Here is a 15,682-nt window from a genome sequence, read left to right on the forward strand (position 1 = left end):
TTCTTTCCATCTATGAGTTTCATTGAAACAGGCTCCCCACCCCACACAGAACTGGGTGGGAAAGTCTGTTTCATTCTAGGATTCAGTAGCAGGAAGCTTGCCCATTGATATAAACCAAATTCTCTGATATTACTTTATCAGTATTTTCATCAGCTTTTTTATCTTATTTCTCAATTGGTTTAGAACTTGGTTAGAAGAATGTTAAGTCACTCTCAAATAACCCAACAATATGAAGACCATTATTGTTTTTTAAACTGACTGTAATGATTCAATTTCAGGTCTCTGTTAATTTAGTAAGGTCTCGTTTTGTAGTGTCTGTGTCTAAGTGCACAAACATATACAAGCCGTGAAGCTTTTATGTTTTTACTTACTGTACCAGGCTTTTGTGACAAACCAGTAAAAGAACAGATGAAAAGCCAGATAATCTAGGAAAAACTACTGTCCCATGTATTTACATATAAATATACCTGGCTGGTAGAACTATCTTGTTCCTCTTTCATTTAGTGCATCAAATTTTATACTATATACACAATGTATAAATGCAGGAGCGATTTGAAGAAGTTGTTCTGTGCAATGCTAAAAGGGTAGAAAATCTCAAATTCTGAAGATATTTCTCTAAAAGTACCCAATTTCAAGAAATATCTTAAATTTTTTGTAACTTTTTTTGTAAATGTAAACGATTTACATTTTTTCTAGGATTTCTTCTCCCAAAGCAGAAAGCTGTTCAAAAGACATTTGTTACTATGTTTCTTGATTTCTCCAAATTTCAATTTCAAGGGTGATGGATGCATTTTGTCAATTAAACATCTCTGCCTAATAAGTATTAACAGATCCAGTATTTACCACTGCTCTGTCTCTAATATATTTATTTGTATCTATATAATTCTATTTAGTGAGTTACAAAGAGGCCTCAGTGAGTGCTTAGATTTTTATATATTATTAGAAAGCCTTCAAGAAGCACTAGTTCATATTACTTTGTTCAACATCACTATTTTTTCTATTTCAATTTCAACCACTATTTCTATTTTAATATTCTATTGAAATCCTACTTGCCAACACTTCATTTCTGTTCATATCAGGGATGGCTCCTTCCCCTCTCTCTCTCTCTCTCTCTCTCATTCCTTTCCTCCACCTCTCAATTGTTTTCGAAAAATAAATCTTACCATTCCGATCCTTTATCAGTTATAGGATCTCTCATCTGATTCCAATCTTCTTTAAATAGAATTGTAATAAGAGTATTATATCAGAAGAAGTTAAACATTGTTTTTAATCTCCAAAGAGTGGACACAGAAACTACTTTCTTCCATAAATTTATCAAGTACTTTGAAGGTTAAGATCTTATTGCTTCTGATTTTCTTCTTACTATCTTCATTCTTCTCCTTTATAGAAAGATTTTAGAAGCAAAGCACTCTAAAATAAGCCTATTTATGGAGCAGTGAGTTCAATAGTATTTTCTGAACATAGTTAAAATGGGAATAAGAATAAAATAAAGGAGGGGGGTTGGAGTCAAGATGGCGGCATGAGTAGAGCAGTGGAAATCTCCTCCCAAAACCACATATATTTTTGAAAATACAGCAAATACAACTATCCCTAAAAGAGAGACCAGAAGATACAGGACAACAGCCAGGCTACATCCACACTGGCAAGAACCCAGCACCTCACGAAGGGGGTAAGATACAAGCTGTGACCCGGCGGGACCCAAGGGCCCGTAACCCCAGCTCCCAGCAGGAGGAGAGGAGTCGGAGCGGGGAGGGAGAGGAAGCCCAGGACTGCTAAACACCCAGCCCTAGCCATCCGCACTGGAGCACAGACACACAATGCGTGCATGGGGTGCTGGCAACTAGGGAAACAGGACAGTAAGACCTGTGAGCAGGTCCCCGCAGCCGGCGCCCCTGGGACAAAGAAAAGCAAGTGCTTTTTGAAAGTCTTAAAGGGACAGGGACCTCACAGCTGGATGGAAACGTCCCAGGACACTTAGCCTACCAGCTGGGAATCCTGGGGAATTCCAGGCGCACCAACCCCCTGGGCAACAGCACAGCTCGGAGGCCCTTCATGGAGATAAACACCCTCACTCCCATTCCCCCTCCAATGCAGCTCTGCCATAGTGGAGAAGCAGCCTGAGGCAGCAGGGCAGAGCTTCTTTCACAACGACCGGGCAAGAATTAGAAACCCCGTCTGTGCGCAGCTGCCCAGCACAAGCTGCTAGAGGTCACTGTTCTCGCAGGAGAGGAAGGCCACAAAACAGCAAGAAGGGAAGTTCTCCCAGCCAACACACGTGGCAGCTCCCCACAAATACCTCTATCACCATGAAAAGGCAAAAGAATTTGATACAGGCCAGACTAACCCAGACATCCTCCCCTGACAAGGAATCTGGGGAGATAGACCAAACCAATCTTCCTAAAAAAGAATTCAAAATAAAGGTCATAACCATGCTGATGGAGCTGCAGAGAAATATGTAAGAGCTAATAAGGGATGACCACGGAAGGAGATTACAGAAATGAAACAATCTCTGGAAGGATTTATAAACAGAATGCATAAGATGCAAGACGCCATTGATGGAATAGAAACCAGAGAACAGGAATTCATAGAAGCTGATGCAGAGAGAGATAAAAGGATCTCCAGGAATGAAACAATATTTAGAGAACTGTGTGACCAATCCAAACGGAACAATATTTGCATTATAGGGGTACCAGAAGAAGAAGAAGAGAGAAAAAGGGATAGAAAGTGTATTTGAAGAACTAATTGCTGAAAACTTCCCCAAACTGGGGGAGGAAATAGTCGCTCAAACCACAGAAGCACACAGAACAACCAACACAAGGGACCCCAGGAGGACAACACCAATAAACATAATAATTGAAATGGCAAAGATCAAGGACAAGGACAGAGTTTGAAAGGCAGCTAGAGAGGAAAAAGGTCACCTACAAAGCAAAACCCATCAGGCTATCATCAGACTTCTCAACAGAAACCTTACAGGCCAGAAGAGAATGGCATGATATATTTAATGCAATGAAAGAGAAGGGCCTTGAACCAAGAATACTGTATCCAGAACGATTATCATTTAAATTTGAAGGAGGGATTAAATAATTCCCAGACAAGCAAAAGTTGAGGGAATTTGCCTCCCACAAACCACCTCTACAGGGTATTTTAGAGGGACTGCTCTAGATGGGAGCACTCTTAAGGCTAAACAGATGTCACCAGAGAAAATAAAATCACAGCAAATAAAGCAGACCAACCAAATACTAAATAAAGGCAAAAAATAAAATCAACTACCCACAAAAGCAGTCAAAGGAAACACAAAAAAGCACAGAATAAAACAACAAATATATAACGAATGGAGGAGGAGGAATAAGAAGGGAGAGAAATAAAAAATCACCAGACAGTATTTATAATAGCTCAATAAGCGAGTTAAGTCAGGCAGTAAGATACTGAAGAAGCTAACCTTGAACCTTTAGTGACCACAAATCTAAAGCCTGCAAAGGCAATGAGTACATATCTTTCAATAATCACCCTAAATGTAAATGGACTGAATGCACCAATCAAAAGACACAGAGCAACAGAATGGATAAAAAAGCAAGACCCATCTATATGCTGCTTACAAAAGACTCACCTCAAACCCAAAGACAGGCACAGATTAAAAGTCAAGGGATGGAAAAAGATATTTTATGCAAACAACAAGGAGAAAAAAGCAGAGGTTGCAGCACTGAAAAAATAGAAGTATCGGACAAAATAGACTTCAAAACAAAGAAAGTAACAAGAGATAAAGAAGGACATTACATAATCATAAAGGGCTCAGTCCAACAAGAGGATATAACCATTACAAATATATATGCACCAAACAGAGGAGCACCAGCATATGTGAAACAAATACTAACAGAATTAAAGGAGGAAATAGAATGCAATGTATTCATTTTAGGAGACTTCAACACTCCACTTACTCCAAAGGATAGATTCACAGGACAGAAAATAAGTAAGGACACAGAGGCACTGAACAACACGCTAGAACAGATGGACCTAATAGACATCTATAGATCTCTACATCCAAAAGCAACAGGATACACATTCTTCTCAAGAGCACATGGAACATTCTCCAGAATAGTCCACATACTAGGCCACAGAAAGAACCTCAGTAAATTCCAAAAGATTGAAATCCTACCAGCCAACTTTTCAGACCACAAAGGTACAAAACTAGAAATAAATTGTATAAAGAAAGCAAAAAGGCTCAGAAACACATGGAGGCTTAACAACATGCTCCTAAATAATCAATGGTTCAACTACCAAATTAAAATGGAAATCCAGCTATATGGAAACAAATGACAACAACAACACAAAGCCCCAACTTCTTTGGGACACAGCAAAAGCAGTCTTAAGAGGAAAATATACAGCAATCCAGGCATATTTAAAGAAGGAAGAACAATCCCAAATGAATAGTCCAACATCACAATTATCAAAATTGGAAAAAGAAGAACAAATGAGGCCTAAAGTCAGCAGGAGGAGGGACATAATAAAGAGCAGAGAAGAAATAAATAAAATTGAGAAGAATAAAACGACAGCAAAAATCAATGAAACCAAGAGCTGGTTCTTTGAGAAAATAAACAAAATAGATAACCCTCTAGCCAGACTTATTAAGAGAAAAAGAGAATCAATACACATCAACAGAATCAGAAATGAGAAAGGAAAAATCACGACAGACCACACAGAAAAACAAAGAATTATTAGAGAATACTATGAAAACCTATATGCTAACAAGCTGGAACACCTAGAAGAAATGGACAACTGAGAAAGATACAACCTTCCAAGACTGACCAAGGAAGAAACACAAAATCTAAACAAACCAATTACCAGCAAAGAAATTGAAGCAGTAATCAAAAACTACCTAGGAACAAAACCCCCGGGCCAGATGGATTTACCTCAGAATTTTATCAGACATACAGAGAAGACATAACACCCATTCTCCTTAAAGTTTTCCAAAAAATAGAAGAGGAGGGAATACTCCCAAACTCATTCTATGAAGCCAACATTACCCTAATACCAAAACCAGGCAAAGACCCCACCAAAAAAGAAAATTACAGACTAATATCCCTGATGAATGTAGATGCAAAAATACTCAAAAAATATTAGCAAACCAAATTTAAAAATACATCAAAAGGATCATACACCATGACCAAGTGGGATTCATCCCAGGGATGCAAGGATGGTACAACGTTTGAAAGTCCATCAACATCATCCACCACAGAAACAAAAAGAAGGATAAATATCACATGGTCATCTCCATAGATGCTGAAAAATCATTCGATAGAATTCAATATCCATTCATGATAAAAACTGTCAACAAAATGCATATAGAGGGCAAGTACCTCAACATAATAAAAGCCATATATGATAAACCCACAGCCAACATCATACTGAACAGCAAGAAGTTGAAAGCTTTTCCTCTGAGATGGGGAACAAGACAGGGATGCCCACTCTCCTCACTGTTATTTAACATAGTAGTGGAGGTCCTAGCCACGGCAATTAGACAAAACAAAGAAATACAACCAATCCAAATAGGTAAAGAAGAAGTTAAGCTGTCACTATTTGCAGATGACATGATACTGTACATAAAAAACCCTAAAGACTCCACTCCAAAACTACTAGAGCTGATATCAGAATACAGCAGAGTTGCAGGATACAAAATTAACACACAGAAATCTATGGCTTTCCTATACACTAACAATGAACCAATAGAAAGAGAAATCAGGAAGACAATTCCATTCACAATTGCATCAAAAAGAATAAAATACCTAGGAATAAGCCTAACCAAGGAAGTGAAAGACCTATACCCTGAAAACTACAAGACACTCTTAAGAGAAGTTAAAGAGGACACTAGCAAATGGAAACTTATCCCATGCTCTTGGCTAGGAAGAATTAATATCGTCAAAATGACCATCCTGCCCAAAGCAATATACAGATTCGATGCAATCCCTATCAAATTACCAACAACATTCTTCAAAGAACTAGAACAAATAGTTCAAAAATTCATATGGAAACACCAAAGACCCCGAATAGCCAAAGCAATCCTTAGAAGGAAGAATAAAGTGGGGGAGATCTCACTCCCCAACTTGAAGCTCTACTACAAAGCCACAGTAATCAAGACAATTTGGTACTGGCACAAGAACAGAGCCACAGACCGGTGGAACAGAATACAGACTCCAGACATTAACCCAAACATATATGGTTAATTAATATATGATAAAGGAGCCATGGACATACAATGGGGAAATGACAGTCTCTTTAACAGATGGTGCTGGCAAAACTGGACAGCTACATGTAAGAGAATGAAACTGGATCATTGTCTAACCCCATACACAAAAGTAAATTTGAAATGGATCAAAGACCTGAACGTTAAGTCATCGAACCATAAAACTCTTAGAAAAAAACATAGGCAAAAATCTCATGGAGATATTCATGAGTGACTTCTTTATGAACATATCTCCCCGGGCAAGGGAAACAAAAGCAAAAATGAACAGGTGGGACTATATCAAGCTGAAAAGCTTCTGTAAAGCAAAGGACACCATCAATAGAACAAAGAGATACCCTACAGTATGGAAGAGTATATTCATAAATGACAGATCCGATAAAGGGTTGACAACCAAAATATATAAAGAGCTCATGCACCTCAATAAACAAAAAGCAAATAATCCAATTAAAAAATGGGCAGAGGAGCTGAACAGACAGTTCACCAGAGAAGAAATTCAGATGGCCAGCAGATACATGAAAAAATGCTCCATATCGCTAGTTATCAGAGAAATGCAAATTAAAACCTCAATGAGAAACGACCTCACACCAGTAAGGATGGCTACCATCCAAAAGACAAACAACAACAAATGTTGGTGAGGTTGTGGAGAAAGGGGAACCCTCCTAACACTGCTGATGGGAATGTAAATTAGTTCAACCATTGTGGAAAGCAGTATGGAGGTTCCTCTTAAAGCTCAAAATAGACATACCATTCGACCCAGGAACTCCACTTCTAGGAATTTACCCTAAGAATGCAGTAGCGCAGTTTGAAAAAGACACATGCACCCCTATGTTTATCGCAGCACTATTTACAATAGCCAAGAAATGGAAGCAACCTAAATGTCCATCAGTAGATGAATGGATAAAGAAGATGTGGTACATATACACAATGGAATATTATTCAGCCATAAGAAGAAAACATATCCTACCATTTGCAACAACATGGATGGAGCTAGAGGGTATTATGCTCAGTGAAATAAGTCAGGTGGAGAAAGACAAGTATCAAAGATTTCACTCATATGTGGAGTATAAGAATAAAGAAAAACTGAAGAAACAAAACAGCAGCAGAATCACAGAACCCATGAATGGACTAACAGTTACCAAAGGGAAAGGGACTGGGGAGGATGGGTGGGAAGGGAGGGATAAGGAGGGGGAAAGAAAGGGGGTATTACGATTAGCATGTAGCGGGGGCATGGGGAGGGCTGTGCAACACAAGGAAGACAAGCAGTGATTCTACACTGATGGATAGTGACTGTAATTGGGTGTGTGGGGGGTACTTGGTGAAGGGGGAAGCCTAGTAAACATAATGTTCTTTATGTAATTGTAGATTAATGATAAAAATAAAATAAAGGAGTTTAAGATCTTGCTTACTGTACTCAACAAATTATTCACCCAAATCAAACAAAATTTGAGATTTCCAAATTTCTTCCCAGTCAGCAGGTATTTTGGAACTTATAAGCAAAAAATAAGAAGCATTAGACCACTGTTTAAGAGATCTGAGTTTCAGCCTATCACATTACCTAGCAAGTCACCCCTTAAAGGCTGAAATGGAGAAAGAGGCAGCAAAGGAAAAGTTAGGTAAAATCAGAGCACTGATAAATAACCAAAATAAGAATAAATCTGCTTCTATTTCTGAGTGATAACTACTGAGAGAAAAATACACTAACATGAGGAACCTAGCAAAAGCTAGCTTTCAAAATTGGCATTTGCCTGAGAGAATTTATTTTGATTTGCAGTAAAGCCCAACAGAGTGCCTAGTAAAAATCTGAATGCCACACAACACTGAGAAACTTTTCAAGTCTTGTCTATATGTTCACATTGTTCTATAATTCAGATTTTCCTATTCAATTTGGAACAGATCATTTTGTTATGTTTCCTTAAGACAATCTGAAAACAACCAAGGGGCAAATATTTAATAGTGTTCAATACTTTTTATAATATGTAATTGAGACTTCTACCCTCATCCCCAAAATACCACATTAAAGAAAAACTTAGGAAGTTAAGGGGACTCAAGAGAGAATAAAAATGACATAGACTGAAAATGCTGTTTTCCTTCAGGCAAAATAACAGCTTTCAAAAAGCTGATATTGACTCCAAAAAGCTAATTGATTCCATACATTTTAAGTTTTATATTTTCTATACATTTATCTGTTTATAAAAAAAGCTATTTTTCAAAAAACATGATCATTTAAAAGTCATCTTCACAAAACCATAGTAAATAATTTGAAATAAACTTTGAATACAGTACTGCATACATTTGCTGTATGACCAAGCACATTTATATAACAGGAGACTATATTTCTATCACCCACAAATTAAATAAAGGTGAAATTACAGATTGAGTTATTTAACAAATGTTTACATTTGTTTTTAAGATGCGTTCATAACTGAAACATTAATGCTTTTGTTGAAGGTTTTCTCCTCTCCCAGCAATCTTGACTTCATCTCACAAAGGGAGCTTCTGCCAATACTTCTACTCTTTTGAAGATACTGAGTGAGCTTCCATCCCTCTCCTTATTTGCTCCTCCCAGGGGTCAGAACCTGACACTCACTGAACATTATGCCAGTGGTGAGCATGAGTCAGAAGTGGGAAATATACGAAATGCATTTTCCCTTGACATCTGTGATCAAATGCAGAAGACACTGTACCCCTTTCACCTTACGCTGTACGTGTTATTCCACTATAGGCACCTGTGGGCAGGAAACCATTCCCTCTCTTCTAGTCTGACAGTTGTGTTGTGACAAGATTGTGATGAAATAGCTGGTTAGTTACATTGATTTGGAAATTGTACTATAGACGCAGCTCTTTTCAAAGGTAGAATTCAAGTTCTAAATTCAGAGGTGAGGGAATGTGATAAGAATATTAATTTTCACAAGGCTAGCCAGGTTTGGTGGGGTTTTGGCTACCTGTCCATCCAGAAATAATGTCAGTGATCCAGATCTCATTTGTTGGTGAACTTTCTGCATTCTTTACTATCAACAATACTTAAAAGTTTAAAAAAATCAGTGAAAGTATGTTCTAAAATCCTTTTCCCCTTGTGCTTATTTTTACTTCTTTACTTCCAGATTGTCTAATGCTGGTAAATAGCATAACTTCACATTCAATTCCCATTCTGAGGAAAGGGAAGGTATTTAAGTATTAGTACTTAAAAATACTCTTTCTGAAGATAATGAAGCCTAGAAAGATTCACAGCTGGATTTTGGCCTACAATTTTTTCTGTCCATATTAGTATTCATATTAATCTGATTTAATCACTTTACTGTGGAATATTTGCAAATAGTTTGTAAACCTTAAAAGAATTTATTTCTTCAAATATCTAACAATACATTTCTAGTCCAATACTTAATCTTCAAAGTCATCTTTCCCTATTCTTTCAGCAATTAGGTATTTGAGGCAAGCCTGTAGTCCATGCAGCTGGCTAAGAAAGTGAACTTAGTTTTTGGCTGGGAATCAAACCATTATCTACTAATTGCAAGTAACTCTAACATAAACGTTTTTCTTGAAAAATAAACTCAGATTTCTGGCTAGGAAACACTGACAAGTAATTCATTTCACCACATGTCCAAATGGTTTAAGCTATTAACCAGTACTGCAAAATGTTGTAAGACAAGACCCAAATAGTAAGACAAGAAGCCAAGTGGCATATTAAGAGAACATTTTTAAACCACAATGTGATTTATCAAAACCTTTCCATTTATAATCAGCTGGGAATAAGTTTTAACAAATCTGGAAAGAACAAAGGAGAGAGAAAAAGAATGGTAGCCATTGGGAGGGAAGGGAAATGATTCTAAATATGTCAATGGGAAGAGAAACTTAAGAAAAACAAACTTTTATCATAGTTTTTCCAAGCATCAGTCTTTATTTAAATGCAACTGGATTCAAGTTATTTTTGAGTACTTAAGTCCACTTTTTACATTTTCCTTTCTTCCTTCGCGTTCTAAGCTCTCAGCTGTTAATTCTTACTGCTACAATTATACCTGTGATTAACAGCTGACCTACTCCACTACAAAAGGAATGTGTCAACTAAGAAACAGAAGGAAAAAAAACCTAAAAATGTACTAATACCATATACACTGTGATGTCAATAGATTTTGAGAACCTAACAAGAATAAAGCGTATTAAATCCTGCCCATGAACTCTATGACATGACATTGATTTGGATGACTCAGAGATCTTTTCTGCATGTTTTTTGGCTACATGTATGAGATATTTGAAGTTACCATGTAAATGCCCTCTGAATAGGTAATATATCTATACGTTTAAAGTATTTTAAAGTATGATACATTTCTCTCACAATTCCTTCATACAGTAAGTATTATCAAGGAAAGATGAACTTCTTTATAACCAACCCACCTCCAAATTCAAGAATTATTTAGTTCAGTGATTTATAGCAAAAGAACTTTTGATTTGTTTCATTAGAAGGAATCCAACTTTAAGTTCATTTTCAAAATGGAGGGGCATAAGAAAGTAAATGTACCTTCTCAAGCAAGTTTTTTCTATTCTCAAGTCCACATTAAAACCATAACATGAAAACATTAGGTGAACACAAATGAATTATAAAGCCACCTTTCTAATACCAATGCAGCTCACTACATAGTCCATAAAGAACAAGAAAATAATATCAAACTCAAACATCTTATCTTGATAAGGTTACTACATAGCATATATTTTGCTACTTACACAGCTTAATTTCCCATTCTTTTCACACCATTTTTATATATTCTACACCCTTATTCTACATCAAATAGATTTGATTTAATAAATTAGTAGTAATCATTTAAAAATGACCCAGAATTCAGAATCTCCTAAAAAACAACATCCAGGTTAAAACATTAGCAGTGTTCTTACTCTACTGTTTATAGTTTCATCCCCAACATACTGTTTAAATAAGGATGTGCATTGGCATATTCTAGTAAAACATTTTACTTACACTAAACAGTGGGACACTGATAACAAATTCCACTAAGTTACAGTGCTCACATGCATCAACTGATGTGCTCCCAATCAGCTCATAGAAAGGAATACAAAACTAGATTTTTAAGAATGTTAATAACAATATCAGTTTTCTTTCTCCAGTCATGAAATGCTTAAACAAAGGTATGAGTCAGCTAAAATATGCAAGTACCTTTAAAATAAAAGAGATTTAACTGAAAAAGAGAATAACAACTCATATGAATTAAACATTAAAGAAAAATCAAACAAATGATATGTTCATGACTCAAAGTCACATACTTTGAAGTGTCTGCTTTGAAATAAATGAATAACTAGCATTTTACTTAAGAAATTCCAAGTCTTTTTTAGTATTAAGAATTACTGAATAAATACAAAATTAAAAGGAAAAATATCATTTATTTAAACAAAACTTTTCCTTTACATGTGGATTAGATTTGGGGTTTTTTTTGTACCTTTGAAAATTCTTCAGGTTCCTTTATATCTAATGACCGTGTTGCAAATTCTAGTAGTTCTTCAGAGTTCTCCAGGGCGTTATTACATTGACTAAGCTGACCCTAGGAAAAAAAACAAATCACTAAAATAAAGTTTTCTACTGCCACCAGACACTATTCTAATGAACTTACAATTTTAAAGCAATAACTGAACAAAAAGTTTTAGAGAGCTACTGAAGCAAGGTAATCACTAGTCAAAGATTTAACAAATGTTAATTATCTTACTGTATTGTACTTAACATATGTCCATGATTTGTCCAAAATAGCTTAACTGCATATAATGATAGAGTTATCATTTAAAAACACAAAAGAAAATAACACAATTATAAATGGCTGAAATCAAATTTCTCAGATTCTAAACAATCATGGTAGTCAGAAAATTATCAATAATTTAAATTAAAATACCAAAATAATCCATTTGCAACACCACATCAACAGAAAGGACAAAAATCACATGATCATCTCCATAGATGCAGAAAAAACATTTGACAAAATTCAACATCCATTCATGATAAAAACTCTCAACAGAATGGGTATACAGGGCAAGTACCTCAATATAATAAAGGCGATATATGATAAACCCACAGCCAACATCATACTTAGCAGCGAGAAGCTGAAAGCTTTTCCTTTAATATTGGGAAGAAAACAAGGATGCCCACTCTCCCCACAATTAGTCAACACAGTACTGGAGGTGCTAGCCATGGCAATCAGACAACACAAAGAAATAAAAAGCATCCAGATTGGTCAGGAATAAGTTAAACTGTCATTGTTTGCAGATGACATGATATTGTACATAAAAAACCCTAAAGGATCCACCACAAAACTACTAGAACTAATAACTGAATTCAGCAAAGTTGCTAGATACAAAATTAATACATAGAAATCTGCTGCATTCCTATGCACTAACGAACTAGCAGAAAGATAAATCAGGAAAACAGTTCCATTTACAACTGCATTAAAAAGAATAAAATGCCTTGGAAGAAACCTAACCAAGGAAGTGAAATACCTATACCCTGAAAACTACAAGACACTCATGAGATAAATGAAAGAAGACACCAATAAACGGGAATATATCCCATGCTCGTGGATAGGAAGAATTAATATTGTCAAAATGGCCATTCTGCCTAAAGCAATCTACAGATTCAATGCAATCCCTATCAAAATACCAACAGCATTCTTCAACAAACTAGAATAGTTCTAAACTTCATATGGAACCACAAAAGACACCAAATAGCCAAAGCAATCCTAAGAAGGAAGAATAGAGCTGGGGAGATTATGCTCCCCAACTTCAAGCTCTACTACAAAGCCACAGTAATCAAGACAACTTGGCACTGGCACAAGAACAGACTAGTAGATCAATGGAACAGAAGAGAGAGTCCAAATACACAATGGAATACTATTCGGTCATAAGAAAGAAAGAAATCCTACCATTTGTAGCAACATGGATGGAGCAGGAGAGTATTATGCTCCATTAAATTAGCCAGGTGGAGAAACACAAGTATCAGATGATTTCACTCATGTGTGGAGTATAACAACAAAGCAAAACTGAAGGAACAAAACAGCAGCAGACTCAGAGACTCTAAGAAGGGACTAGCAGTTATGAAAGAGGAGAGATGGGGAGGTTCGGTGGGGAGGGAGGGGGAAGGGGATTAAGGGACATTATGAGTAACACACATAATGTAATGGGGTCATGGGGAAGACAGTATAGCACAGAGAAGACGAGCAGTGACTGCAATGGGGTGTGTGGGGGTGAACTTGATAATATGGGTGAATGTAGTAACCAAAATGTTGCTCATGTGAAACCTTCATAAGATTGTATATCAATGGTACCTTAATAAAAATAATAATAATAATAATCCATCTGTAATAGACAATATCCATCTGTAATAAAGATTAAATTTATTGATGATATGTAGTTAAAGCATTACTCAAGTAATACATGCTACTATAAATGCTAATTTATTACAAATGCAAGTGCCTAAACTTCAAAAAGAATAAAGAGGAATAAAAATGGTAATTGTTATAGTGATGGTCTAAGTTCACCTAATACTATCTTTCTTAACCAATTCTCTCTCTTTGTCATTTGCAGGTCTAAAACAAAGCCCAGTCATATTAAAATAGTGTCAGTGATACATTTAAACAAAGAAAGAGACTTATTTCTAAGCTTTTAAATGTATCCAAGGTTCTTCAGCATTTTATTAATATTTATGTCTTAATATTATTCCACATTCAAATCTACTTAATTTTCCCTTAAGATCAGCATAAAGATAAACTACAGCTCATTTTATTGTTTTGTGATGTGTTCTCTTTTACTTTGGAAAAGTTCAGCCCTATTTGGGGGTTAAAATAGGTTTTCATGTGTTATTCTAAGAACCTAATCACAATTTCATAGAAATACTGCTCTTCCTATGAGTAAACACCTTCTGAGTTCCAAAGAATTAACAAACCACCATTTTGTTAGGTAGAAAGATAGATAGGAGCAGCCAGGAAAGGGAAAGATAAGGTTCAGGGAAAAAACTGCCTAAACTCTGCCCAGGTAGGGGTCCCACGTGAAGACAACAGAAGCTTTGCAGGGAGGTAACTTCTTGCCTGTGGGGACCGCACCAAACTGGTTCCAACCAGGTCCCAATGCAGGCACAATTCAAAAAAACTAAGAACCACTCAAACTACACCTCATTGTAATCTCGCTAAAATAAAATTGCAGTTTTGCCAGGGCTTTTCTGTGTGCATTTTGGGAAATGACATGCGCACCAAGAGGAATGGGTGTATAACTACAACTATTAATCAAATGACCTCACCTTGTCAAAGAATTTCCTCCCAGCTAGGTTGCAATAAATAGATCAGATTCTCCCCTAAAAGTTTGTGGTCTTTGTCTTCCTTAACTCTGGCCTGCTCCTCCCTTGGAGCGTATTCAAATAAAACTTTCATTCTGCTTTGCTACTATGTCTCTGTCTTTCAATTCTTTGTTACTGCAGGGACAAGAACCGAGGAGAACAAAATCAACCTGTAATAATTTGAAATAACTTACTTATGGAAGAGCTTTATGAAAGGTTTAAGCAAAATCACTCAGAACAAAATGGTAAGTATAAATGGTCTATTTACCACTAGGGCAGATTAAGTCAGTGTAGAATTAAAGTAAAAAATACCAATAAGAATAAAGAATACATATCAAGGAATTACAAAAGTGAAAGAACACAATCTGAGGTCAAAGATTTCCAATTATTTTCTAAGCAAATGCTATGTATTTGCTTTGAAATCAAGAGAGAAAGCAAAAACAGGTGTGGGGGTTGGGGACGGATATAATGATACAAAGGAATACAACTTAAAGAACACTAAGTTACCAGTTATTCAGAGGAGTTACTAAACCATTTTAGTGAAAACAACACAGTATGGAGTTTGTGAACCCAAAGAATAGAGATGCTCTACTGTCTCCAACTAAAGAAGGAAGTGCATCAGCAGCCCATTTGTAATTCTTTTTAATATTTGGTTTTTAAACTCTTCCAAGAAAGCTGTATGGTTTGAATTACCATGAGGCTGATGTCACCATAGCTTTTCCTTTGAATCACATCCTCAAGAATGAAGCTGCATTCACCAAACCTGTCTCAATAACTCACATATTTTACAGCCCTATTGCCCCCTCAATACCTCTTGATCTCCCCTAGATCACCATTCCAAAAAAAAAAAATCACCAAAACTTTTGTAGCATTGAGAAGGAGAGGCAAGTATTAAGAACTACAAAAGATTATATCGTGTAAGATAAAAAGAGAGGACAAAACAGAATAGAATCACCAAAAATATAAAGATCTGAAGTGATGCTACAGGAAGAGATGGTGCTAATATCCTTGTAGTCACCACTTCTAAACTGTCTTCAGAGCTGTTTCTCCCATTTTCTGCAACATTTTGAATTTCCTATTGATATTCAACAGTTAATGATGAATTTGATAGAATATTTGAACAAAAAATC

At 36.1% G+C, this 15,682-nt stretch overlaps 1 protein-coding gene across 4 annotated transcripts in view; it reads right to left on the reverse strand.

Annotated features, from left to right (window-relative positions):
• The window catches only part of FSD1L (fibronectin type III and SPRY domain containing 1 like), an 84,853-nt gene that overhangs the window by 46,686 nt on the left and 22,485 nt on the right, over positions 1 to 15,682 (reverse strand). For all 4 annotated transcript variants that reach the window (XM_073226721.1, XM_073226713.1, XM_073226699.1 and 1 more), the window contains one exon: positions 11,680 to 11,781. In XM_073226721.1, coding sequence (XP_073082822.1) covers positions 11,680 to 11,781 — 102 coding nt within the window. The remainder of the gene's footprint in view (positions 1 to 11,679; positions 11,782 to 15,682) is intronic.

Source organism: Manis javanica, chromosome 2 (assembly GCF_040802235.1).
Source record: "Manis javanica isolate MJ-LG chromosome 2, MJ_LKY, whole genome shotgun sequence".
Classification (NCBI taxonomy): Eukaryota; Metazoa; Chordata; class Mammalia; order Pholidota; family Manidae; genus Manis; species Manis javanica.